The 27,319-nt window shown below is 35.9% G+C and overlaps 1 protein-coding gene across 10 annotated transcripts in view; it reads left to right on the top strand.

Moving 5' to 3' along the window:
* The window catches only part of CADPS (calcium dependent secretion activator), a 306,702-nt gene that overhangs the window by 257,502 nt on the left and 21,881 nt on the right, over window positions 1–27,319 (top strand). For 4 of the 10 annotated variants that reach the window (XM_075287333.1, XM_075287332.1, XM_075287327.1 and 1 more), the window contains 5 exons: window positions 2,274–2,288; window positions 2,810–2,884; window positions 6,577–6,660; window positions 7,269–7,319; window positions 12,376–12,483. In XM_075287333.1, the coding sequence (XP_075143434.1) occupies window positions 2,274–2,288; window positions 2,810–2,884; window positions 6,577–6,660; window positions 7,269–7,319; window positions 12,376–12,483 (333 nt within the window). The remainder of the gene's footprint in view (window positions 1–2,273; window positions 2,289–2,809; window positions 2,885–6,576; window positions 6,661–7,268; window positions 7,320–12,375; window positions 12,484–27,319) is intronic. The other 6 variants (XM_075287330.1, XM_075287337.1, XM_075287331.1 and 3 more) reach the window with 3 other exon arrangements.

Below are 27,319 nucleotides of genomic sequence, written 5' to 3'. Positions count from 1 at the left end.
CAGCCGTTTCGAATAGCACGCTCCCATAGAAATGAATGGAAGCAGCCGGCATGCAGACTTTGCCGGCGGCTGGCCGTTTAACCCCCCGCGTGCCGGTTACGTCCATTCATTTCTATGGGAGCCTGCTATTTGAAACGGCTGATTCGAATAGTGTTCGCTCCTCTCTAGTCCTATGGAAATTACCGGGAATTTGTTATTTGATAACTGATCACTTCTTCCTTATTACTCCCATATTAAAGAACCGCGTTCTTGGGGATATACATGAATGCAAGGTTATTCTGCAGTAAACCTAGACCAATAAATTAAGTTTACTACAGTTTAGTTGGGTTCACACTGCCATCATTGAAGACTGTTGTTCTGATCTGATCTGTTATAGGATCGGAGCCTTGGACTGAAACATCAACAGACTGAGTGACTTGGTAATGCAATGTGTTACCTGCACTGATTTTGGGTTACAGCCTATGATGTTGTTCCATTAGAAACAGTCAACAAGCTTGAGAGCCGACAGACTCCCAAAAGCTATAATGCGTTGGGGTAATTAGCTTTAATTGTTAGCTTAATTTGCTCATAATGTTACATTACATTCAACACAACAAGCTCTAGAGATATTAAACCAGCATTAACACTAATCACAATTTACTTGTTGTTGAGTAGGATCGGCCATACATATTAGATTTTGGGTGACCATTGATATTTGCGACCCTGAAAATATCCAACATGACCGACCTGCTGTAGACAGATGTAAGTCTGCCATCAGTTGGCCATGAAGTCGGCCATTTTGGCCAAGAAAAATCTAATGTGCATGGCCTGCTAGACTTCTTTTTCTGGAGATATTAGCACTCCACCAAAATGGAATGGATTCTTTTATATTTTCTATAGTTACATTTAGAATTCGCAACACAAATGTGACCCTACTAATTGTTAGGATAGGGTGTGGTTGAGAACTTGGTCTCAAGCTTTTCAGGAGTAGAGAAGTACGGAAGGTTCAAGGTTCTGAAATTTTTCCAAGTGGCATTCAAACCAATTTAAACTTTAACTTTAAAAGTTGTCTTCGGCACCTCACAAGCCAAAATTATAACTTGGCTCCTAATTTCTGTAATGGGTGTAACATCGGGTGGTTGTGTTATGAAATGTTACTATGGAATACAAGGATTTGGAGATCATGTCTACGGGCACAACTTTACTGTATGGCCTAGTTTCAATAAACAATAAACAACACTCACACAAAAAATTTCTCTCCATACAAGTAGGTGGCACATAAGTATTGTAGTGATTGCTTTCTCAGGATGCTAAATTAGGGTACGTTCACACAGGTTTTTTAGGTTCTGGACCAAAATACGGGTAGCTGCGACTGGATGCTGGTGCAGTGCACCAGCATCCAGTTGCGCACTTCGCTCCAGATTAGGCCCAAATGAATGGGATTAGTCGGGAGGGAGTGTCTTCACATGTCGCGAGGCGACTCCGCCTGAAAGAATGAGCATGTCGCTTCTTTTTCCAGGAGCCGGAACAAACCCAGAAAAAACTCCTGAGTGGATCCCATTGATTTCAATAGGGACCATCTTTTTGGTCAAGATTTTGAGGCAGATACAGCCTCAAAATCCTGACCAAAATGACGGTTCCTATTGAAATTAATGGGATCTGCTCAGGACTTTTTTACGGGAGCCGGCACAAGCGAGATGCTCATTTTTCAGGCCATTTCACCTTGTGATTCGGCCTGAAGACATTCCCTCCTCCCGACTAGGCCCATTCATTGGGCCTAATCCTGAGTGGAGTGCGCGAATAGATGCCGGTGCAGTGCAACGGCACTCAGTCACGGCTACCCGTCTTTTGAACCGGAACCCGAGGCAGCCTCGGCTTCAGGTACCGGTCCCAAAAACCTCGTCTGAACTAGTGCCTCCGATCTCACTCAAATACAAGAGCCCATATTTTTCCATTCTTTATTATTTTTTCACGTTACTACTAGGTGTGGTCGCAGTCCATAGAATGTGAATTATACAGATGACGCCGATTTATCTTTATATTTCATTTCACAAATGTGAAACTTCCACCTTCTGCTTTCAGTAGGAGGTTATGGACTCTACATATGACACATGAAGCAATATCACACTTCCATCATATGTTCCTTTTATTGTTCGCGTCACATCTCCATCGCATGTGCTTTTGATTTCCGTTCTGTTGGCTTTTTCATGTTCCGTTTTTGTTTTACCTCCATTGATTTTTGTTTTATGTCTCCCACACCTTCCTCATTATTTCTGTTCCCATCCATCTGAAAGTTTGCTAAACAGTGGGTAAGTGTGTCTAACATTTTCAACTGTAATGTCACCCCTCACTCCCCAATGTATAATTAGCATTTATTTCAGTTTTTTTTCCTCCCTTCTGTCAACATCCTCATTGTTTTGACTTAATTAGCATATTAAACAGACATTAATGCAAACAAGTGAAAATGAATGTTTCGGAGATATATTTTAATTAATCCATCCTTTAAAAAAAAAAAATGGTATCATTTCCGAAAGGGTACTTTGGGCAAATTATAGTCAAAAAGAAAAAAAAACAAAAAAAACGTCTTATTAAAAACTCATTAAGCGTCATGTTTTTGTCATTAATGATTTATTCTTACGTGACGGTGCGCGGCGTCTCCGAAAAGGATAGTCAGCTTCATTAGCAGCTTATTTTCACAGCTGATACTTTTAAAATTTAAAAAAAAGTAACATTGGAATTTTTAGAACCCAAAAAAAAGCCTGATGATTCCCGCGTCGTTGAGTATTCAGTGTTCTAATATTTTGCCTTTTCCTGTCTCCTTTTTTTTTAGCACCAGTACCATTCAAAAATTGATGAGCTAATTGAAGAAACAGTTAAAGAAATGATTACACTTTTAGTGGCGAAGGTAAATTCTTTCTCATGTCTCGTGACCTGTCTAGAACACGTACAGTATGTTGCAGGACGATAAGGACTCTACCGACTGGGATAGTTATTTTATCTTTTTATTTTTTAATATATTAACTTGATTTTTCTTTTTTATAATTTTTTTTACTATATATTGTAAAGACATGTAAAATTTTATGGGGGGATCTTCAAAAAGTTTCCACCCTTTTATGCTTTCGTTGGAAACGGTTAGGGCAGGTATTTGGTTGTGCCTAAAGCTAAGTTCACAGTGGGGCGGATTTTGGCACCAAGAGTGACGCGGGGAGCCGCTTCACTCTCGGGTCAAAACCTGCCTGCCACAACTGTCGCGGTCGCGGCTTCTTCCCCCCCGGAGTCGGCTCAAATGAATGGGATAACCACGGAGGTTGCTGCCACCAGGCGGACGCTGCAGCTCACCGAGCCGCGGAATCCGCCTGAAGAAAGTGCAGCCTGCTTCTTTTTTCCATGAGTGGAAGCATGCTGCTCAGGGAAAAAAGCAGCCTGGCGGTCTCCATAGACCACCAGTGTGAGGGGGCGGATTATGACATGGATTACATGCCATAATTCGCTCCCTCTGTGTCCGTGTGAATGGGCCCTAAGAATATGACTAGTCTCTCTCTCTCTCTCTCTCTCTCTATATATATATATATATATACATCATACATAGTGTTAAAGAAGAACTGCAGAAATTTTATGAAGACCCCATGTCCCCATGTATATTTATTCTTAGCAGGGTCAGATATACCCTTTAGAAGGCCTAAGGCTCCATGCACACAACCATAGATTGTGAGCTCCATATAGGGCTCACAATGTACATTTTTCCCTATCAGTATGTCTTTGTAGTATGGGAGGAAATCCACACAAACACAGGGAGAACATACAAACTCCTTGCAGATGTTGTCCTTGGCAGAATTTGAACTCAGGACTCCAGCAAGGCTGCAGTGCTAACCACTGAGCCACCGTGTGGCCCCATTAAACCCATTCATTTTTATGAGCCCATGTAAAATATGGAATAAAGATCCTATGCCTGTCCATATTTGCAGCTTAGTCCATTCATTTCAATGCATGGGTCAGCAAAAACCAAGGATGATATACTGATCTAATTTTCATTGACCCGTACACAGTTGTGTCTATGTTGCAAGATTTTTTTTTTCTTTTTGAAGATTGCGAGTCACAATGTACATTTTTTCCTATCAGAATGTCTTTGTTGTATGGGAGGGAATCCATGCAAACACGGAGAGAACATCCAAACTCCTTGCAGATGTTGTTCCTGGCAGGATACGAACCCAGGACAACAGCACTGCAATGCTAACCACTGAGCCACCGTGTTGCCCCTACCATTTGCAAGATTTTGATGCCTCCACATAAATGTTATATAAAATACAAACAATGATATCATTTTATTTTTCCAAATGAAAGAAACTAAACTTAGTTACAATAGTTAGATGGAAAATAATGTTTATTTCATGTTCTTAAATTTTTAAAAATGTATTTACTTTTAAAAAGTTTCTCCTACGTTTTTTAATCACAAAGTCTGATGAGATTCTCACGACAAATCTTACGTGATATATAATACATCTGCTTCTATACATAGCTATCAATGTCACCAATAATAAGAATATTAATAACAATATAAAGGGACAATTAACTGTTGTATTAATCTCTGAATAAATAATACTAAATAATGGAACACCAAGGCCTCATGAATGGGACCATGTTAGGGGTCTGCGTCATGTGGATCTCCATTATGATGATAAGACATTACACTTGGGCCACGCTTACCCCCATTTACAGTATTTTTATATGTGGCGTCATTGCCAGACCTACGTTATCCCCTCTAGCAGCAGTTTTACATCCTATGGCACCTCATTCGGTATTAAGCAGCCATATTGTAAACTGTGTTATAGACCAAAATTCACATGGCCGTGTTAATGAGGCCTAAGACTATAATGTCATCCAAACTTTGTATATTTAGTAGTAAATTGCTACAGATTTTCCATATTATAAAAAGCCGGTGTGGTCGGCTATAGCTTTCAGGGCATATCCTAAACCTTCAACAACTGGATCATTTTTGCATTTACATGTAAAGAATTTTTTGAGAATTTTATTATTAAGCTTTATGGGGAATACAATTTCCACCTACATTAAAAAGTATATATCCCCCCTCCACCCTCCCACACTTGACCAGTGGTATTTTCCGTTGATGCCTTACATGGGGAGCTTTAGTTGTCTTATAATAGACTTGTTTGTCAATTTCTGCAAATATCTTTTTATCCTTATGTACAATAAAATAATTGTGATATTCTTTAACCACATGTACATATATACCTTCTATATGAAGTCTAGTATATATTATATTATATATAGATCTATCTATATATATCTTATATACATTATTGCAGAGATCCTTATTGACGTATGTTAGATATTGTACATGACCAACTGTAAAATGAGTCCAAAAAAATATAATAATATATTCACCATCGATAACCGCAGTGTACTACTTCTTTTGTTATTACTAGGCCTTACATTATGCAGCAAGTAATTTTATGTATAATAGTTAATTCTTAAGAAATCATCTCTTACTAATCTTGTATTTGTTCGTTGACAAAGTTATCGGATTCTGGGATAAATTTTTTAAAATTCTTTTTTAACCCATTTATATTATTATTTTTGAAAATATTTTAACTCATCGTAGTAAGAGATTTAAATAAATAGATGATAGATAGATAGATAGATAGATAGATAGATAGGAGATAGATAGATAGATAGATAGATAGATAGATAGGAGATAGATAGATAGATAGATAGATAGATAGATAGATAGATAGATAGGAGATAGATAGATAGATAGATAGATAGATAGATAGATGATAGATAGTTGATAGATAGATAGATAGATAGATAGATAGATGATAAATAGATAGATATATAGATTATAGATAAATAGATAGATGATAGATAGATAGATAGATAGATAGATAGATAGATAGATAATTGATAGATAGATAGATAGATAGAAGATAGATAGATAGATAGATAGATAGATAGATGATAGATAGTTGATAGATAGATAGATAGATGATAAATAGATAGATATAGATGATAGATAAATAGATAGATAGATGATAGATAGATAGATAGATAGATAGATGATAGATAGTTGATAGATAGATAGATAGATAGATAGACAGATAGATGATAGATAGATAGATAGATAGATAGATATGAGATAGATAGATAGACAGACAGACAGACAGACAGACAGACAGATAGATAGATAGATAGATAGATAGATAGATAGATAGATGATAGATAGGAGATAGATAGAGAGATAGATAGATAGATAGATAGATAGATAGGAGATAGATAGAGAGATAGATAGAGAGATAGATAGATAGATAGATAGATAGATAGATGATAGATAGGAGATAGATAGAGAGATAGATAGATAGATAGATAGATAGGAGATAGATAGAGAGATAGATAGAGAGATAGATAGATAGATAGATAGATAGATAGATAGATAGATAGATAGATATGACTAATATTTGATATTTTATTTCCAGCTAGATTTTTATCATATTATATCAATTAATGTAAAAATATTAGATGTGTTTTGGAAAATTCTTCCCGGTAATTCCCACTGATATTCCTGTATTTCCTTTGTCCTAGTTTGTGACAATTCTTGAGGGAGTCCTGTCTAAACTTTCCAGATATGATGAAGGAACCTTATTTTCTTCATTTCTCTCATTTACAGTAAGTGATCATGTTTTTTGCAGTAGTCATATATTATTCCTCATTCATTTACCTTTTTCTTTTTTGGACCATACATCCTTCGATACACAATACTGCACTAGGTAAATTGGTATTTAGAGATCTGCAGCATTGCCGAACACATTGAATGGCACGAAGATTGAAATTTAACCTGTTCATAGGTAGCGTAAGTAAATGAAATAAGTGATTGTAAATAGTAACTTGAATATCCATACGATAAGATATGATAAAAAATAGTCTAAACATAATAGCGAATTACGTTTTAAATGTTATATTGTGTAAATTGTATTATTTTTGGGTAATGGAGTGGAACAAAATACACTTTCCCTCACACATTTCCTGAAACAATAGCTAATTTGCTTTTGGAACTTCATCAATGGAAAGCAACTCGGTTTATAAGGCATAAATTCTAGCCATCAACTAAGAAGGTATCACTTTCAGAGAGACAATTATCCGAAAAGCTCCGCGACGGGGATTTGCTATAAAATGCCTTTTTTTTTTTTTTTTTGTATCATATATGTCATGCATTCATTAATTCAATCTTTATCCATTTATGGATTAAGAAATAGAATAAAATAACCTTATTTAAGTGCCCTTTTTCATTCAAGGTCAAAGCAGCTTCCAAGTACGTGGATGTTCCAGTAAGTATTACTTAATATTGTAGTTTTTTTTTTTTACAGTTCGTTGAAAAAAAATTATTCATAATATATTATAATTATTTATAATATAATATAGTTATTATTTAATTTAATATTTGCAAATTAATGCGCGCTGTAGTACGGATTTTAGTTTCTGGAGTTACTATATATATATATATATATATATATATATATATATATATATATATATATATATATACACAGTATATATATATATATATTATATATATATATATATATGCATTTTTATGTATATGTGCATATATATATATATATATAATAGATGTAAATATATATGCATTTTAATGCATATATATATATATATGCATTTTAATGCATATATATATATATATATATATATATATATATATATATATAATATTTTATTTAAAAATAATATGTATATATATATATATATATATATATATATATATATATATATATTCATCATTATAGCTTACAATGAACAAATGACAAAATCCGAAATCACATATTAACATTATATACACACAATTCGATTTTCTAATTAATATGCTCACAAAAGAATTTTTTATCTTTTTTTTAAGCTAAAAATATGTAATCCTAGCCCCGATTTGACAACGATATAGTCTAATACCAACGTTATCAGCGGTACATGACTTCCTAATGAAATAGCCTCTCGCAGTTTATAAATAGAGCACTTAAACTTGGCCAGACATTTGCATTTAAATTGAGGTTAAGCACATGAATATTGACTGTAAGATTTAAATTTCATGCTTAGCGTTTAGAAATGGACAACACTTAAAAGTAAATTCATTATTGAAACTCTCTCACTCCTGAATAAATCCTACCTGACGTGAACAAATGAATACTTTAGCGCTTGTCTATATATTCTACCAAAATCCCTTTTTATCTGGAGCATGATATACTATTAGAAGATGAACGCAAATATTCCTTACAAAAAAAAAAAAGAGACTATATGACATGTATAACGTTATGTCTTTTCATTTTCTTGGTTGCAAATATTCAATTACAATTGACGCTGCAAAAATGTCTGTAGGATTAAAAATAAGTCAATCATTTATTACGGAATTCATTCGTTTCGGAATTGGAAAAACAAATATTCACTTTGACAACAAACTAGTTTCACTATGGATAATAAGATATAGCATTTAAAAGATTGGCAAGTCCAATATGTAAAATAATAAATCAATATATTTTTCCATATTCTTGAAGTCACCTTGACTTATAATGTACAACTTTATATTTGTAAGGGTAGAATTTCAACTAAAATTAACACAGTTTGCTTTTGAGATACATTGTGTCTTTAATATTAAGCATAATAAATATATATATATATATATATATATATATATAAAATTTATTTTAGATGTTTTTTTTAATATTAGGTATAATAAACACACACATATATATATATATATATATATATATATATATATATATATATAAAATTTATTTTAGATTTATATGTTTATTATACCTAATATTAAAGAAACAATGTATCTCAAAAGCAAATTATATTAATTTCAGTTGAAATTTTATATATATTTTTTATTTCATTACTTATGTTATTACTTTATTAGTTACTTATTTTATTACTTTTTATTTATTTTTTTATAATTATTATTTTATAATTCATAATATAAATATAATTAAATAATAAATAAATATAAGTATAATAAATAAATAAATATAAATATATAATAAATAAAAAATAAATATAAATATATCATTTATAATTTTATGATTATTATTTATAATTATTTTTTATCATTATGCTCAATTATCTAAAAATTCCAATAAAAACCCATACAAACATATTTTCTTTCTACACTAAAAATTTGCATCTTTACATCCCAATCTAAAAATACGATGTGATCCAATATGGAGCTAACAGGATGCCAGCTACTAAAGGGTTAGTGGTAAAGTATATTCTGCAGACAGGATGAGAGACACCTAGATTGTGTTACAAGAGCCTTGTTCCTTCATTAGGAAAGCTGATATAAGACACTGTAATTTACCAGACTATTGTCTTGCGGAAGTTATTTCGAAATCTTAGAAATTGTAAGAACTCCACGTAAAAAAGGAGGAAATTATATTTATTGACAAAATCCCTGTTTGTTCCGAAGTCATCGCCATTGTAGTGCTGCTTTTTTTTTTTTTTTTACGTTAAGCTTTTTTTAAGTGCATAGTGTATAACATAACGGAGGGATAATGCCGAGCCACTGAAGTGGAAACCATTATAGACAATCACATTGAAAGCACACAAAGCTTTATTTACAAATTATGAAACGATCAAAGCGGTGAGACAGCCTGGACTGCTGTGGCTGCCCATTATGTCCTTACTCTGCGACGCATGGATCTAAGTGAACGTGTAATCAGTAAATTTGACATTTCTCGATAGCACTAAATATAATAGGGAAAAAAAAATTACGAATCAAAACGTAGGTTGACATTTTAATTTAAAACCTATCCACGGTAATTTATATATGGATCTATTGGAATTAAATAAAGGATTTATCTTATGTTTAATTCATAAAAAACCTTACCTTCTAAAATAAATCTAAAGATAAAAAAAAAAATTCTTTTTTTGCCCACAATTGCATTCATATTAATCTCTTTATATTTCAAATTAGTACCTTGTCATTGTTTCAGCGAGTGTTAGGAGATGTCGCCACATATCAAGGGCCATACATTGCCCCCCTCCTCCCTTTCCTGATAATTGTTTGCTTTGTGTAAGCAAAAAAGTTAAATTACAGTCCTATTGCTCCCCAAATGCTCTTAATTTTCACCCTGGAAATTACACTGGAGTGTTAACTAACTTCAATTCGCAGGGCCTGACAAACTCGTATGACGGAGGTTTGATGGCTTGGGATGAAAGATAAAATTCAGTTATAAAGCAACATCTAGGATTTGTTTGCAAACATAGTCGATATCAAGAACTAAGACGTATTGACTGCATAATGAGCACTGTCAGAATTTTTAATGAGATTTTGCTCGGAATCAGCCTTTTACCTGGAGCATTTATTCTTCTTGACTCGGAGCTAGCAGCTGTTCAAGAAATGTCATAAGAAGGCTTTACAACATCTTCATATTGGGCTCCTCATTATCAGCCGTCACAATAAGACATCTAGATTCCTCTATTCTTATAGATTCAGACTATAGCTGTAGACGTTTGAGCACCAGCCAAACATGTGGGCTAAAGCAATATGTAATATAGAATATTGTTTTTCAGCTTACCTAGGCCAAATAAGATAGCATTGATCGTGATTTGTCAAATTCAGCCCCAACAGAAGCAATGTACAGAAGTCCTAGGGATTCATGGATAAAGCCATAGAAATCTGTGGTTGACCAACCATTCAATGCTAAATAGTGGTCTTAGATTGGGATCAGATCGGACCATAACATGTACTTTTGGATTTAGAAGCACTCACTATCACATAGAGAACTTCGCTACATGGTATTGTTCATCAAGAACGGTCTTAAAGTGTTCCTATCATTTGGCATAGTGATATGAAATTTGACTTTTTTTGAACCGCCCATGGATCTCCATTATATTTCCAGGGAGGTCAATAACAGTTATAGGGTACCTATCTTTTTTATACTAACTTCTGGCATGTGGATAAGTTTTGATCAATGGGGTCTGCGTCCTAAGAAACTAACCGAAAATGAAGTATTAGGAGGTCTCATCTGAGCCACTGTTTTCTGTTGGTTTCTGCTTGACTCTCTTCGCAAAGCCAAGTATGTAATGTACAGATTTATAGAAAGTTTCCATTGAGTATTCCTGCACCATCTTGGGGTCTTAGCACCTGGACCCCACCAATCGAAACTTATGACATGTCAGAAGTTAGATAAGATGTTAGTCTTTTTGAATTCTATTGATGTTACTGGAGACATACGCAAGATCCATGGGTGGTCCAAAGAGAGGCCAATGTAGCTTAGAATGTGCAACCTCAAAGGATATGTTATGATAAAGCCAAAACTCATATCACAAAGTACAGTGCACTATATGATATAAGAGTCTGGAGATCATATGGATTAGTCTCAATAACTCATGGCACGTGAATCTCAGGCTTCATGGCACATCAACCGAGTCACGTGAAATAGATTCTAAAAATGTAAGTTTGTTGTCAATTTACTTCGATATTTGCTTTTAGAATTTGTTTCAATAATCAAAAGATTATAAGAATTGGAGACTCATTGCCAGAACAAACAAAAAAAACACCAAAATGGCTCGGTTATCTGTTCATTTTATTTATAATGCTGAATATAGTAGTTTTCCAAGAAAATGTTTCTAGCTCTTAAAATCTGTCTGCTCTGAGAGGTTGCCAGATTCCTTGTGGGGTAAGTAGCTGAACCACGCAAGGATCTCAATGTTTACATTGCTCTAAAATTTTTGAACTTGCTCTATCGGAGATTTTTTTCTCTAATTTTTAATCTCTTTTAAGGTAAATTTAAATGTTTTTGCCTTTTTATTTCATAATATGTAAATTGCATGCAAACATTTTAACGAATGTTGCTTTTTAGTCCCCGAAATTTACAAAGTCTTCCTTGTACAATCAGACGCCCAGTAGGGACTCATAGCAGGCGTCTAGGGCTGAGTTATAGATTCACACGTCACAGATTTTTAATAGAATATGTGTTCGAACCCTTGAAAATTTTTTGAAAAATATACAATTTATTTTGTTTGAACCCTTAAATTTTTTTTGAAAAATATACAATTTATTTTCACTACGGAACATCCAACATGGACAATTCAATTATAGATGTCTTGAATATTGTCCCTTATATTAGTATAAGAATATTATTTTGAAATACAGGTTCACAATATAATAATTTAGGATTTTTTTTTTTTTTATTGTGCTAAGGAGAATTGTTGGATGCTTAGATTGGGCGTAGTACAAGCTACTGTACTGCACTATACCAGAAAATGTACATACATGTGACCGATAGATGTCTAGATTAGATATTAGGTAACATGATCTGATCGACTCCCAATATGGCCCCATCCTAACTGTGTGTTTCATTTTTTCCACAGAAACCGGGAATGGACCTCGCTGATGCCTATGTCACATTTGTGCGTCACTCTCAGGATGTCCTTCGTGATAAGGTCAATGAGGAGATATATATAGAAAGGTTATTTGATGTAAGTAAATGCCTTCTCCTCCTTGGACAGCAAGGGGGAGACGCCCCAAAATGTGACAAAATAAAAGACAGGGGGATAAGTCACATTTTGAACAAAAAAATTGATCTTCTTACAAACCTTTCTTTTTCCCTCTAACTTGCTCTCTTCTGCTTTAAATCTGTACTCTGGCGTACTTTGTCTTGGTCTATGTCTGATACTAATCACTGGGTGGGCCTTTGTGGACACAAGAAAAAGCCTACTGTATGTTCTCTATGTAAGACCTATTGCTTTTGTGTTTTCTTAATATGTGTTACTTGCCTATTATTGCTTTCCAATCTTTTGTCTACCAGCTACCAAAGAAAAATTTTTCTAACTTCTTCCCCACAAGATCAAACTGATATGTCCATGGGATACATGTAATAAACAATATCACAATTTTATAGAACTTAATCTTAGAAAATTTTTGCAAAATTTTTGGCTCGGTGCGGTGAGCAATAAAGCAACTAGAATAATGGGACAAATTTTTTAGAATTTTTTTTAACAAAATGTGCTCAGATCTGTAATTTCCTGTTCTTAATTTATTAGACATTGTTGATTAAAACTGAATCTCATCTGGACATAAATTGCCTATAAATAAATAAAGATAAAACAATTTGGAATTTATAGGAATGGATATAATTACATAATCATTCTTAAAAATTTAGTATTGCCGTAAGTAACTCAATTCTAGATTTTAAGCCCAAGCTCCTGGACCATTATCTAGTTTGGCCTCTGTGGGGGATTTTATTGTCCTCATTTGCTACAGACCATACCGAGATCATTAGGATAGACATACTTAGAACAGTATGGTCTATATAAGCCACTGGTTAGCTTGTAGTGGACCCTAGGAAGTAGTGCTACAAATCCTCTAAGACCACAAACTATCTTAATACAGAGGATTATAGACACAATGTCCAGAATAACTTTTGTGGTCATAGTGCCTTCAGTAGTAAATGTGGCTTGCTCCTCATGGGTGGTCCTAAGTCATATATGAAGGTAATAGGAGGAATGGGGCACAGTGAGACCCAATATCATATCATGATAATTCTGTAATAAGATGGTCATGGTAGACATAGTTCCCTATACAAATGAGGAGATGATATGTGGGTTACTAATTGGACCCAAAAACTCGAACTTTGTATCCAATAGAAAATAGGCATTTATTTTTTAATTTTTTTAAAAAAATGTAGTATGAAAATATTACATACATGATGTATATTTTCAATACGTGGGATGTTAGAAGTCAGACTATTCCGTGTTAATGTTCCCATGCCTTGAATGTTTTATTCCTGTCTGTAACTGTCTTCTGCCAAGGTTACTACGACCACCAAACGCGTCTGTTCTTAACTAGGTCTTGTGTGTAGCATGTGTCTCTGTAATTGTGATACACCTGGTACTTTCTCTCTCACACTTGTCATGTGCATCTTCTGGCCTGGTCATTGTTCTGCTTACTTTACTTTCTCATGCGCTTTCACGGTGTGCTACAAACTTTTATTTTTTCAAAAACTTTTTTTTTGTGTGCCTTTTTTTTTCCTTTTCTTTTTTCTTCTCGCATTTCCTTCCTTCAAACAAACTCTCCTTTTATGATTTTTCACTCTTCTCACTGACGTCTTCCCAACTGAAATGGAACTTATCTCTCATGTCAAAAGTTTTTTCACATTATGTCAAGTGGCATGATTTAGAGTCAAATAATCTTCCTGTGTACATCTACTAGCATGACCCACATCCACTGAGAATGCCTGCTACATGCATACAGCACACTGAGTGGTGCTCGTCGTCGCTCTATGCATGCGTGCCCATCCAAGTTTTGAACTTTAGGTGCCTGGGAATGAAAGTTTTATAAAAATCCATCCAGTAGGCATCAAATTAAGATTCCCATAAGGACAGCAGTTATTCTGCACATGTACCATCCAACTATTCCGTCAAAATTATTGGTGGGATTTTCTTTTTGATGCCTATACTGCCTTTTCTATTCCTGTCCCTTACCCTTCCTTACAAACCTAATTTTTTTTGTACCTCCCTGTGATGTCTTACGTGAAGCCAGTAACTAAACTAAATATTCTGATACAAATCACCAGTCTTTTTCCGTAGCTCAAAAACATAATTTCGAAAATATTTAATTTTACCTAATTTTCCAAAAATTAGATGAATATTCTGCAATTGAAAAAAAAATACTAATAAAGTAATACATCTACCTATCTTAATAATACAATTTGAAAACGGAAAAAAAATCCAAAAAATTTAAGGGTAAATTATACAATTTTTCTTCTTTTTTGGCTCGAGCTCGCCAAATGTAAATCTTAACTTAATTCCTTAAAATGTACGATAGTAATTTAGAATAAAATCGAATTAACCCCCCATTGGTACAAATCTCCCTTTGTGTATCCTTGTTTACGTTATTCCTTTTTATTTTAATATCCCCCCCCCCCCAAAGTTTACTTTTCCTTTTGTCTTTTTTATTTATGCCTCTTGTCTCCCCCATTTAGAAAAGGCTGGATGATAATAATTCTGTCATGTGCCTGAGAATTTTTGAGGTAATTTTTGTTTTTAATCATTTAATTTTTTTTTTTTTAACCATTTCATTTTTTTTTTCACAATTCATTTTAGCACCATTAAGATGTTTTATCGATATTATTATTACTATTTTTTGACAGCTCGGCCACTTTTAGTGGTTTGGTCTCTTACCAAGGATTGTTGCCTATTTATATCTTAGGTTTTATGTCTTCTCTTCCAGTGATTCTTGATTTATCTACCGGTTTCTATCATAATAATGAATCATGATAGCATGATATTTACCTAGGTGCTTATAACAGACTTAATCCGCAAGATGTTCTTTTAATCCATTGCTATTCTGTATTCTACATAAGAGTTACGTTAATGTGATCTGGGTCAAGGGACTGGCTGCATAGAGAGAAAATATCATCTTATAGCCTCCACCGTGTGAACATCTTGATATACTCTATCTAACTCTTCTGAATATATATGGCATTAAGGGAGTTTTCCAGGACTTTACTATTGATGACCTATCTTTAGGATTGGTCATTAGAGATGAGCGAGTAGTATTCCATCAAATACCTCCCCGCCATAGGCATGCGTGTAAGCGGCCGAACAAGGAATATTCGATGTGCTTAACTCCTTGCTGTTCGGCCACTTACATGCATACCTATAGTGGGGAGGTATCGGATCAAATACTACTCGCTCATCTCTATTGGTTATCAATAGAAGATTGATTAGGTACCAGCTCTCAAATCTATATAAACAAGGAAGGACCACTACAAAGTGTACAGCAATTCTACTCGGTGTAGAACAAGATGGCGGGCTCCGCTATCATGCAAAATTCTGCTATTTGTGATTTACAATAAAGTCAGCCATAGTAAAGTCCCAGAAAATTCCTTTAAATACTAATCTTATTTCTACAGTATAGCTATAAGGACAATTTTGCAGCAGTAATGTCCTGGAACATTTTTGTAGTTGTATAAAGAGGTTTAAGGAGAAAAAGCTTGGGTGTCACTAATGTGTGGGACATGGAGGTTTGCTCTCCCGGATCCTACCCATGAGAATGAAGAGTCTGTGGCGTTCTCGGTAATGTGTATAAACTGAGGGACTAGTCACAGTCGCCTGTACGGACAAGCTGCCGTATCCTCTATAAACATCAAAGACTCTTTTGTACCGCCGATAAGTGGGTTTCACAAAGTCGGACCCCCACTGATAACACATTGGTAACCTGTCCTAAGGAATGTTTTTCATTGATGGCATAAATTCAGTGGCATTCCTCTAAAATACCCATGGGTAAAATATAAATAGACTTAGAACTTGGAGTCACCCTACCCTAAGATACTCATGCAAAGTCAACAACTTAAGGATGGCTCCACATTGCGGAAACATGGCTTTTGTGTTGCCAAAGCCAATAATGGCTACAAAAGGAATGGGAAATATCTAAGAAGCTCTTATACTTTTCTCTTGTGGTCAAGTGCTGCTCACAGTGCCTTTTTCTCCACGTCATTCGTGCGGACAACATGTGAAAAACACATGGACGCCATTAAAGTTTATGGGGTCCATGTGGTTTTTCTGTTCAATGCTTTTTAACGCATTCAGTATTCTGTTTCAGGGGTCTCCAAGTGGATTCCCAGAGCGGAATACCGAACGCAGAGGTAAACCAGGCCTAAAAGAATTTTTAAAAAGTACTTGCGTTGCAAATTGGGATTGAAGTCATAAATAGTTATAAGTGCAGCTTCTCTACAGGTCCATGTACATTGTTAAAGGGCAGTAATAAAGCTTACCAGGGAATTCCTTGCTAATATATTCCTTATTCACCCGAAACCTCATCTATTACATTTGTGGAGAGCTGTAGGAGAGGCCAGAACTTCCCCTGAAGCTCCGGCTCTCGGTCAGGTGTCTGATCCTACCATACTCAAGTGGTCTTCAGCCTGAGTTGACGGGAAATGGTGACATCAGTAAGAGTCAGAGAACTACAGGGGAGACAAAGTAAGTCCTCTCTGCCTTCCTCAGCTGCCTCACTAAGGTAACTTTGGGGTCCTGGGGGACGGAGGTGTATATTTAACCAGTGCAGGTAAATTGCTGTAGTTTCTTTAAATCCAGCTTGGACTTGCAGTGTGACCATGTTGCATGCTTTTCGTTACTTCGTGGCACACAAACTGCTACTTGTTTGGGCGTCTCAAACACAACACCTACTCTACAACTGCATTTACAGATTAGATAAAGGCTTCCAACACTTTAATGGTTAAGTCTGTATTTGGAATCAATGATTTGATTGCTCAAGTGCTTTAGAACTTTGCAAATACTATTAATTAAACATATCTTATCATTATGTTTATATAGTTCCTTCAGTATGGCGACCTATATGTCTCTATGATCACAGACACCAAGCCCTTGTAGTGCTATGCTGCAGTCCTTTCCATTTCACCCATGCTTCCTGATATCAGAAATTCTGTAAATTGCCATATGTACAAAATGGAAAGGAATCAAACTTCAGAACCAGACTACAAAGATTTAGTGTGTAGTCTGTGACCATAGAGACATATAGGTCTACATAGCAGTGGTATATATAAAGGAAGATTATTTTAACCAAGACAATTTGCAAAGTGAATACCCTTTAGCAGTGGAAAGCATATAACATCCTGCAACTAAATGTAGTTATAGAGTAGATGCGAATTAATAATTAAGACAAAAAGAATACATCGATTCAGTTCGCTGCCGGATATAACGTAACTAAAGCAATTTTTTTTCATATTCAATAAGTACTCAGCTTCAAATACCAATAACCATTTTGTCTAATATTTCAGTAAATCCCAAAATTTTCCAATACCATACTTAAATTAAAAAAGTTGCATACATTTCATAAGGTTATTCTAATCTTGGTTTACTGTTGCTTGTATAGGAGTCCTTGGAGGACATGTGCCACACTATTACAGTATCCTGATCAAGTGGGCACCATGTAATAGAGAAAGCAAGAGGGATCCCACTTGGATCACATCCCAGGGATTCCCTGTGCCTAGATCTATATAATAACCTTGTATAAGTAGACAACTCAAGGACCATTAGAGGACCTTAAGGCTGTCGATTCAGGATTTCTGTTTGAGAACGTCCTTAAATGTTACCGGCAGATAAAGTAATTGTTTACGGCTGACATGCAAGTTTGGCATCCACTGAGGATATAAACTTCATGACTAAGAATTTCAAGATTTTGGTTGGTTGGTTGGTTGGTTAGTAGAGATGAGCGAATATTCTCAATCGAATACCTCGGCTGGGTGGCAGGGAAGGCTGGAGGGGCAGTAAAACTTCAAAGCCCCGGAAGTGTTTTTGCATCGGGAGCTTTTCGGCCGAGGTATTCGCTCATCTCTATTGGTTAGCAATAAGATTCATCCACCAAAGACATTATCAAGCCACCATAAAACTGAGTTGCTTAACAAAAGTGCTGGTAAACTGGGCGTATGAACTAGGGCAGGTAGATACGTGAGAAGTCGTGGGCCAAAAAGAAAATATACAAGCTCATCCATTATTCATTGACCCAATTCTGCGGAATTCTGATCCACTTCCGATTCACCTTCACCTCAATTCTAAGTTCTTCCTTTTTACCACATAGCTTCGGTCTCCTGTACGTTGACTTCCACTAGAATATATTTGATTTAAGAAATCAAATGATCAAGGGAGACGCCAGTTAATACAGATAAAGGAAACTGATTATTATTTTGTCCGCTTGTATGTCTTCAAGATGCAGCCCAAGGAAAATATAAGGATTACAACAGATGTGCTTAGTGACGGCTCATCTGCTTAAGTCTAGCAGTCCCCAAGATCAGTGATTAAAAAGCCATCTCTAAGTTTAATGAAAAACACTATCCTGATAATAATACCGTGTGCTTGATAGCTTTCTTGCAGAGTCCTTGTCAAGGCAAATCAGACGGAGGAAACATTTGACTGGAGATGATACAGGGATTATATGGGTCAATTATATGCTTAATCTGTCTGGTAGGGATTAAACAGTTATAGATTGCCTCGGAGTATTTGGCTTGTCCTTGGCAGTTATCAGATCACACTGGTTGTGCTTACTATAAAGTCTAGTAAGAACTTAATCATATAGTGATAGGGGCCGGAGGGGCATGAGCTGAAGTGTAGCAACTGGTATGTTGTTTGTTGAGTCACTGGTCACATACCATTTGGCCGTCCATGGTATCTCATAACATAGAAGTAAAAAATACTCTAAATAATACAATTCAATGCACAGGAATAAACTACAAAGGTCAGATATACTCTTCAAGGTTTACCCACAATCCAATCTCTAAAAGTGCTCACCATTAGACGTTGCTTTTCACAGTGCACAAGCCAATGCAATTTCAAATTTATATATGGCGGTGCTGAAAGTTGCCAATTCCATGGCAAATTTTTCTTAAATAGAACTTTTGGGTTGGTCTTCCATGCATTGTCGAAGTTTTGGGTTGGTCTTCCATGCCTTGTCGAAGGTTTGGGTTGGTCTTCCATGCCTTGTCGAAGGTTTGGGTTGGTCTTTCATGCATTGTCGAAGGTTTGGGTTGGTCTTCCATGCATTGTCACGTTCTATCATGGTCCTATTACCACTGGCTGTATAAGATAAGATAATCCTTTAATAGTCCCACAGTGGGGAAATTTCTGTTGACCAGATACATTAGTGTAGTATTCTGGCCTCAGTAATTGGTGGCATTGAAGTGAGATGCACCAAAATTATTAAGAATGGGTACTTATTAATAATATTGGTGTATCTCAGATGGCCCATGTGCCTGATACTGAAATCTTCACTGTCTAGAAAAAGGGTGAGGAAAAAGTTATAATTTCTGGCACGAATATGGCCATACACCAAAAATTGTGAATTTCATCATACATTTATGCCAGAAACTGGTGTCAAATATATGATAAATACCCCCTTCATGTCTGTGATATGTATAAAGATGACTCCTCCTAAGAAGGTAGCCATGTCAGGTATTTGTGTATAGTTGGGGGGAAATCATGGCCCAGCCGAGGCCCTTGAGGACCCAAAACTATGTGGTCCCTTCCCTTTAGCTTCACGGTCACAAATGGGGAAGAACTCCCTCTCTATAGCAATTACAATGTGTTCACCATCACCTTTCCTCTTGGCTCGAGAGATCCCAAGAACAATTGCAAAATTTGCACTACTCCCTCCAACATTGTAACGCCACAGTTTATATTTCAAAGCTGGTCCTTTTGTCAACTCATCTTGGAGTACCTTCAACCAAGGGGAAAGGTAAGAAAGGGCCCATCTGTATATAACTAATGGGGAAGTGGGGAATTGGACGTAGGATAATGAACCAGGAGTAAACGTAGGCCACGGTAGAAGCTTCTGTCTTGGGGCCACTTTATAATTTTTTGCTACGGGACCTTCCCTTTGACATGAAACTTAGATTCCATTACTAGATCTCACATAAATTGACTAAACACAATATTTTTTTCGTCACGCTTTAGAATTGGAATCCTTTCCGGGACGGTTAGATTTCCAAGTGACCTCTTTGGTTGTGCGAATGACTCACATCATCCTGTTCCGCTGCCGTTATGTCAGCCGCGTAGCCGTACATGAGCTCGTATTTTAGGTTGTGCATTTTTCTATTTAAAGCTAGAGATTTGCACACTATTTCATTGCACAGTATTTAACTCTCTTAATAGCAAAATGTTTAATATATTCCCAGGTTTTAGATCTTTAGAGGATTTCGGCCTCTTTAGCAGAGTTTTACGGAGGCAGCTTTACATGCAGTGATAGATATTTGCTGAAGACAGTTAATTTGTTTTGTATCCTTCTCTGAGAAGATTGTTTCCTAATCATTCCGAGAAGCCAAACTGATTGCTCTGAAAATGCTAAGGTCACCTCAGTCTTACGAAACTGATCAGCATGACATGCTGCTCGCCGGTATTAAACAGCACAGAGATTAACTGCTAGCGGGGAGCGAAACTTCAGTTGGCTGGTGCAAGAAAGGCGAGGATTGCCTATGAGGAATAATAAGGCATTGATGGGAATGAGATGCGTGCCATTTTACCCAGGCATCGGCTGGTCATATACAGCGTTTTGCAAAAATATTCAACTCCCTATAAAGTCGGGGAATTTGTTTGAATAAAGCAAATAAGTGCGTTCAATCCCTTCAAACCAGTAACAACGTATTTCGTGCAATTTCTAATTTAGACAAATAAATCGAGCTTGAATAATTTTACAATTCCTTGTATGTCGACAGCATTGACTTGAATTTATCTAACGTTATCACTGGATCGGATTCCTAGTAGAGAGTGCAGTAATACAATTTTATTTTATATGAATATTGTCGTCCATTGGAATGTTTTTGATTTGTTTTTAGAAATTTGCAACTTTTTGGTAATACATTTTTAAAAAAGACAAATATTAATTTCATGACAAAACCTATGGGCATCAAAAAATTCTTTATTTCATTTCTAAAATATACCTATTATTCAAAATCTATATTAAAAAAAAAATTCTAAATGTGGGGATTAGAACTACAGGCATTGTGTTTGTGCTCTATCCACATTCCCTCATCCTTACGTATTGTGTGGCAAACCGTAGCTTACAAGAGGAAATATGTAAAGGTCTTCTTGCTGAATATTTTTTAGATTTTTTTATAATATGCTAAGGTATAAATTGTAGTATAAGAAAATTTTTTAAAAAAACATGTAGAAAGGATTTTCCTTAAAGAAACACTCTGGACAAAGCTAATGAAATACGTTATGTTGCTCCGTCAGGTTCCACACTAAGTGTAACACAATATCCAGTTTTTGTCTGAATATTTCCCATAATTGTTCATCTCTTGCTCTATAGTTTCTGTAGAGTTGTCCACAATTTGCAAAAAACGTAACAGGGACAATTTTTTTAAGACTAGGGTTTGGTGCATTGGCACAAGATGTGTCCGAGTTATTAAAAGACTCCAGCCCGCCTTCATCCTCACCTATCTCTGCCCACTTTTTCAAAAACAGGGCACAAAATTAAAAAAAAAAAATCAACATTTTTGCCCCAAAAAACTAAGTATTATTAACACAAATTGTGATTTTTTTTTTCATACCGTGTAGGAAAACTGATATATAAATTGGACCAAATAATTTTTGTAGAAAAAAAATAAAAAAATAGCAATCTGTTATTAGTTGTTGGTTTTGGCCATAATGATAAGGCAATTTATTTTAATATTTTATTTCTTTGATGTAATTTGAATGATTTGTCGGCTACGTGTTGCGAGTTTGTTACATACATGATGTCAATGACTTGTCAAATACAAGATGACGAGGACTTGGCCGATACGTAGCGATGATGATTTGTCAGATAATTGATGGTGCTGAATTTTCTGAAACTTGTTGGATACTTGATGATAATGGATTGTTAGACTCGTCGTGATGATGATCGTGATGATAACGTGTCAGATACTTGATGATTTTAATAGCCTGTCCGATACATGATGTCGCTGTTCTACGATAACTCTGACTAGAGATTAGTCTATCTGTCACACGGTGAGATCAGTCAACAGTACAGGGTGTTAGTGAAGTCATGTGTAATTGTTACTGTGTGGCACAGATGCATCAATCTCAATCACAATTGCCTGTTTTTTCTTTTCCAATGGTCAGAACCCCCCAAAACCTTTATCCACTACCCCTTAAATTGATTTTATTCCCCAAAAAGTAGTAAAATTTAATTTTGCTGATTGTTTTTTTCTTGCTTGCCAAAAAACACCTAAAAACTGTGAAATTTGAAAAAGCATAACAATGTACGTGACTTTTTAAGATAATTTGCACTTCCAGTTCAGGCCAAGTCACAAACACTTAGTCCAAATCGACCAAAGCCAAACTAGAAGAGATTCTGAAACATTCGCTCATCTCTAATGCATGACAACTTGTACATGAAGAAGGGGACTTGATAATTAGAGATGGGCACATTGGTTCAGGGTTTCATTCTAATATTCAAAATTTTAGGTTTTTTTTTACAAAACCAAACAAATGGAGATTTGTCGCAAATGAACTGAAAATAAACATTCATACTCATCTTCATTTATCTCTTTTGGGCTTCCTCATGTGTGTCCAGCAATTTTCTGTGACATCATCGGCCCGAGCTCAGTGTTGAGGCCTGTTGGTGATATCATTGGACAGGGGTCATGACTGAGGCCTTTGATTGGCCCAGTCGTAGGCTTGACCCCTGTCCAATGACGTCACCAGAAGAGCGCGGACACCACAAAGAGGTCCAAATAGATAATGGAAGGCGAGTATAAATCATAATATATATATATATATATATATATATATATATATATATATATTTTTTTTTTTTTTTTTTACACCTCCTCTGGGCCTCCACCTATTATATTATAGGGTCTGAAGAGACCCCAGAATATAGTAATGTCTCTTTGACATAATGTCTCGTTGGCCTAACTTTGACTGTTTGTTTTAGAGTGCTATAAATTGGATAGATAGGTTCTTAGAAGCCCATCCAGTATTCTATACTATGTTGAAAGATTCACCCATCTCTGACAATGATGTCTTATGAGATACATCATGATAACTTCAGATACATGATTATGAGGTTTCATCAGATACATGGTGACAATGAGTCGGGTACATGATGAGGAGGACATGATATATTCATGATAATGATACATGTTGACAAGGTCTCAACAGATGCGTGGTGCTGACCGATACAAGATGATGTTGACTTCTAAGATACTTGATTATGACGGAAACTTACCAGAAACATGATGATGACTTATCAGGCACATGATGACAATGATCGAACAGAAACCAGACCATGATTTGTCAGGTACATGATGGTGATGAGTAGTCAGAACTTTGAAGATAGTGATGATAACTTACTAGATATATCATGATGAGGAGGGTGATGATGGCTCACTTGATACATGATTGGTCAGATGTATCAAGAGATGGTGACTCAATAGATATGACAATGGTTGGTCAGATACATGATGACTTTAATCTTAAATTTTCTAGTAATTAAATGGACTAGTTGAACAGTTTTCCCAGTTATCATTCCCAAGGTCCATCCCTGATATATGGTCACCTTATATATTCCAAAGTGACCTCTCGATAACACTGTATGTCCCTTTAAAGCTCGATGAATCCCCGCATCTATCATCACGTAACATCCCTTCTTTAGAAGGACCGTAGATATGTTGTACAAACAACCAGACAATGTTCCCCGGCTGTGCTGACCGCACATTGTTGACTCTGTTTCCTAACTATCTCATATTCGACTCCCTTTGATGCTGAGTCAAAGTCTCTAGTCTTGTTTGCCTTCTGTAGCCCAACTCTCTAATTAAAAGAGGCCGGCTCGTACAGTAATGCATGTTTTTAAATATATTGACATAATTAGCAGTTTTGGTGGAGGAAAAAAAAAGATGTGTTGCCTTGCGCTGTTTGAGGAAAGAAATAAACATATCGGCCTCGTGTATGTTAGAACGTCATCTGTTTGAATGGAGAGCGCAGCCCATAACATGTTGTTCCTTGTATAAAGGAGATATGGTGGCATTTGCCTGATTAACTTGCTTGACAAAAAGTGACAGCTGCTGTGGATGCATGTAGATAAGCCTTACAGTCTAGTTCCGCCTTAGTACATCTGTCAGCAAAATGGGAAGAATAGGGAATGCAAGGAGACAAATTGGTCCCAAAAGGCTGTCCATTCATTCTCACAGGTTTGCTCTATTCAAGCGCCCACCGAGAATCTCAAGTATTAGGCAGCTTATTCAATGTCATTCAGCCTTTAGAATGAACCCACAAGTGTTTAATTTCTTTTTTTTTTTTCCTACTTCTGGCGGATAAAAGACTTGTGTTTTTTTCCGAGCGTTAATTGTAAGTCTAGCTGATCAACACTCACAATATTAACTCATTGTTAAATGGCTGGTTAATCCATTGGGCCCTGAAACATTGTAAGAGCAACAGGTCTCCTGCAAATCCTAGGCTGCCATTTTACAAATTTATTTGATGTTACTTGTTTTATTCTTTCGTTCGAGAGGCAGAAACGTAACTTGACTTGGTTCGAGAAGCCCGACGCTAACTGGTTGTTTTCATGACCTAACCTAGACCACTGCCTTTGGGTCAGTTATTTTATAAAGGGCACATTATTTCTTACGTTTTAGAATTCTATGGGCCCCCAAAATGTATCTTTGTTTTTATCCCTTTGTGCCGGAGGTTATACAGTTTTCAGTTCCAATAATGGAACTCTAGGCATAAATGGGTTAATATAGTCCTGTTGAGAGTCAATTGCATACTAAAGTTCATCACAATCTAGAATTAATAACCAGATTAGGTTCATGTCTTGTTTTTATTATACTGTCTAGGAATCCATTAAAAAAAAATAAGAAAAAAATGATGACCAAAAAAAACTGTAATAAAAAAAAAACTGACGGATACAAATACCTTTGCAAATAGTAAAGTCTATGGGAAACAGATGCTCAATGGCATCCATTTGGATCCGGGTTTTTTGCCATACTTTTTGTCTTCGTTGGTATATAGATGCAGGAACATTATAGTAAAAAAAAAAAAAAAACACGTGGCGTCAACCTAGCCTTATAGGAACTTTGAGCAAGGATGCTTTTAGTTATGGGATATGGGGGTATGACTCAGATTGACCCCATTACGTATAGTAGGGGCAAAGGTTATATAGTCAGATGGCCTGAGTGATTTCTGCCCCAAAATAAGGAGACCAGTACTATAAAATAATTCTGATAGTTGGGAGTCCTGTTATAAGATATTGGTCTTCAGGTTCCATCTCAGATGATGTGGTGGTATAAACCAAGTTAGAAGACACACCATTGTGCCTATGGGGCTACTTCTACCTCTCGTATACACCTAGATTTTTGCATATTTTTAAAAAAATTTAAGCTTTGTTTTTATCATTTTGAATATTATATAATTATAGAGTCATAAAAATCCATATTTTGATGTGTATAATATCCTATATGAACCTAGAAGATGACCACTTTAAGGGCTGTTACCTACACGAGGTCCTCCACACTTGAGGTCCACATAAGGTTCACCAAATTAGACATTGTGCTTTGTAACTAAGTCACATTAAATAACATTGAGAGAGTCAGCTTAGAGAAAAATATCTTAAAGGGGTTTTCCCCTTTAAGATATTTGTCTGATAGATACATAGTTACATAGTTGATGAGGTTGGATAAAGACATTAACCCATCAAGTCCAACCTATAACCCTACAATCCCTACAGTGCTGATCCAGGGGAAGGCAAAAAACCCCATGAGGTTCATGCCAATTGCCCTATTTCAGGGGGAAAAATTACTTCCCGAATGAGGTTCAATTTCTGATCCCTTCTACACCTCAGTTTTCACAACTCTTATAAAAGCGAATGGAGAGAGCCACCTACATGTACAGCCACCTCTCTATTTCCTTACCACTTGGATGCAATGGACAGCAGACATCTAACTAGTTGGGACAGGGGTCGAAGAACCCACAATAGGTGTGGGGGTCAGAGATGGAACCCTTATCTATAAATGTAATACCCCTATAACATACCGATTCCAACCAGCTCCATTATTTAATCGATCTATTCCATTATATTTGCTTCCCAATTGTCATCCTACATCATTCAAGGAAACGGGGACTTTAAATGGCTTCCCAATATTTTCTCATTTTTGCCTATTCACGTATAACAGTGGCTCCTGTTAGCAAACAGAGAGCCAGTATCACAATCCGGCTGCTGTCTACAGACCCTCCTAAATTGGCAAACTTAATCTTTTCTTTAGAAGTGAAGCCTCAGCTTCCATCTCAAGAAACAAACATCTACGAGTCTCTTTGAGCCACAGTTTCCCATGTAGAGCAACAGGCAATTAAATTGCCATCAGTTTTTAAATGGTTCAATGCGAAGGGGATGCTGAGTGCAATGCGTTGCCGACCTGTTCAGCTAAAAGTAGGTATTAAACAGGATTTAATTACATAGGAAAGAAGACAAGCAATGCTAATTTGGCGAATTCTCATAATATTCTGCATAAGACCTTTGTTATGAGCCGGTTCCTGCGCAAGTGCCCTCTCCACTCACAAATACTGCAGAATTATAGCTCGGCTTTGTATACGACAAATTGCCTCGCCTACGTCAGGGTAGCTGCTGATCGGTTGAGATCTGTCCCTAAAGAAGCGTGGAACCAGAATCATCAGCCAGTGAGAAACTCAAAAATCCGATTCTTGTATGGATTCGGTGACTTGATTTAGTCAAGTGCAAATTTTTTGATTTCCTATGGAGTGGATATGTTAATTTAATCCGGGGAAGAAAATCTGAATCCACTGGAATTATTGGAAAAAGTAA

The sequence above is a fragment of the Leptodactylus fuscus genome, chromosome 9 (genome assembly GCF_031893055.1).
Source record: "Leptodactylus fuscus isolate aLepFus1 chromosome 9, aLepFus1.hap2, whole genome shotgun sequence".
Classification (NCBI taxonomy): Eukaryota; Metazoa; Chordata; class Amphibia; order Anura; family Leptodactylidae; genus Leptodactylus; species Leptodactylus fuscus.
The sequence above is the reverse complement of the archived record's forward strand: the minus strand, read 5'-3'. Positions and strand labels throughout refer to the sequence as shown.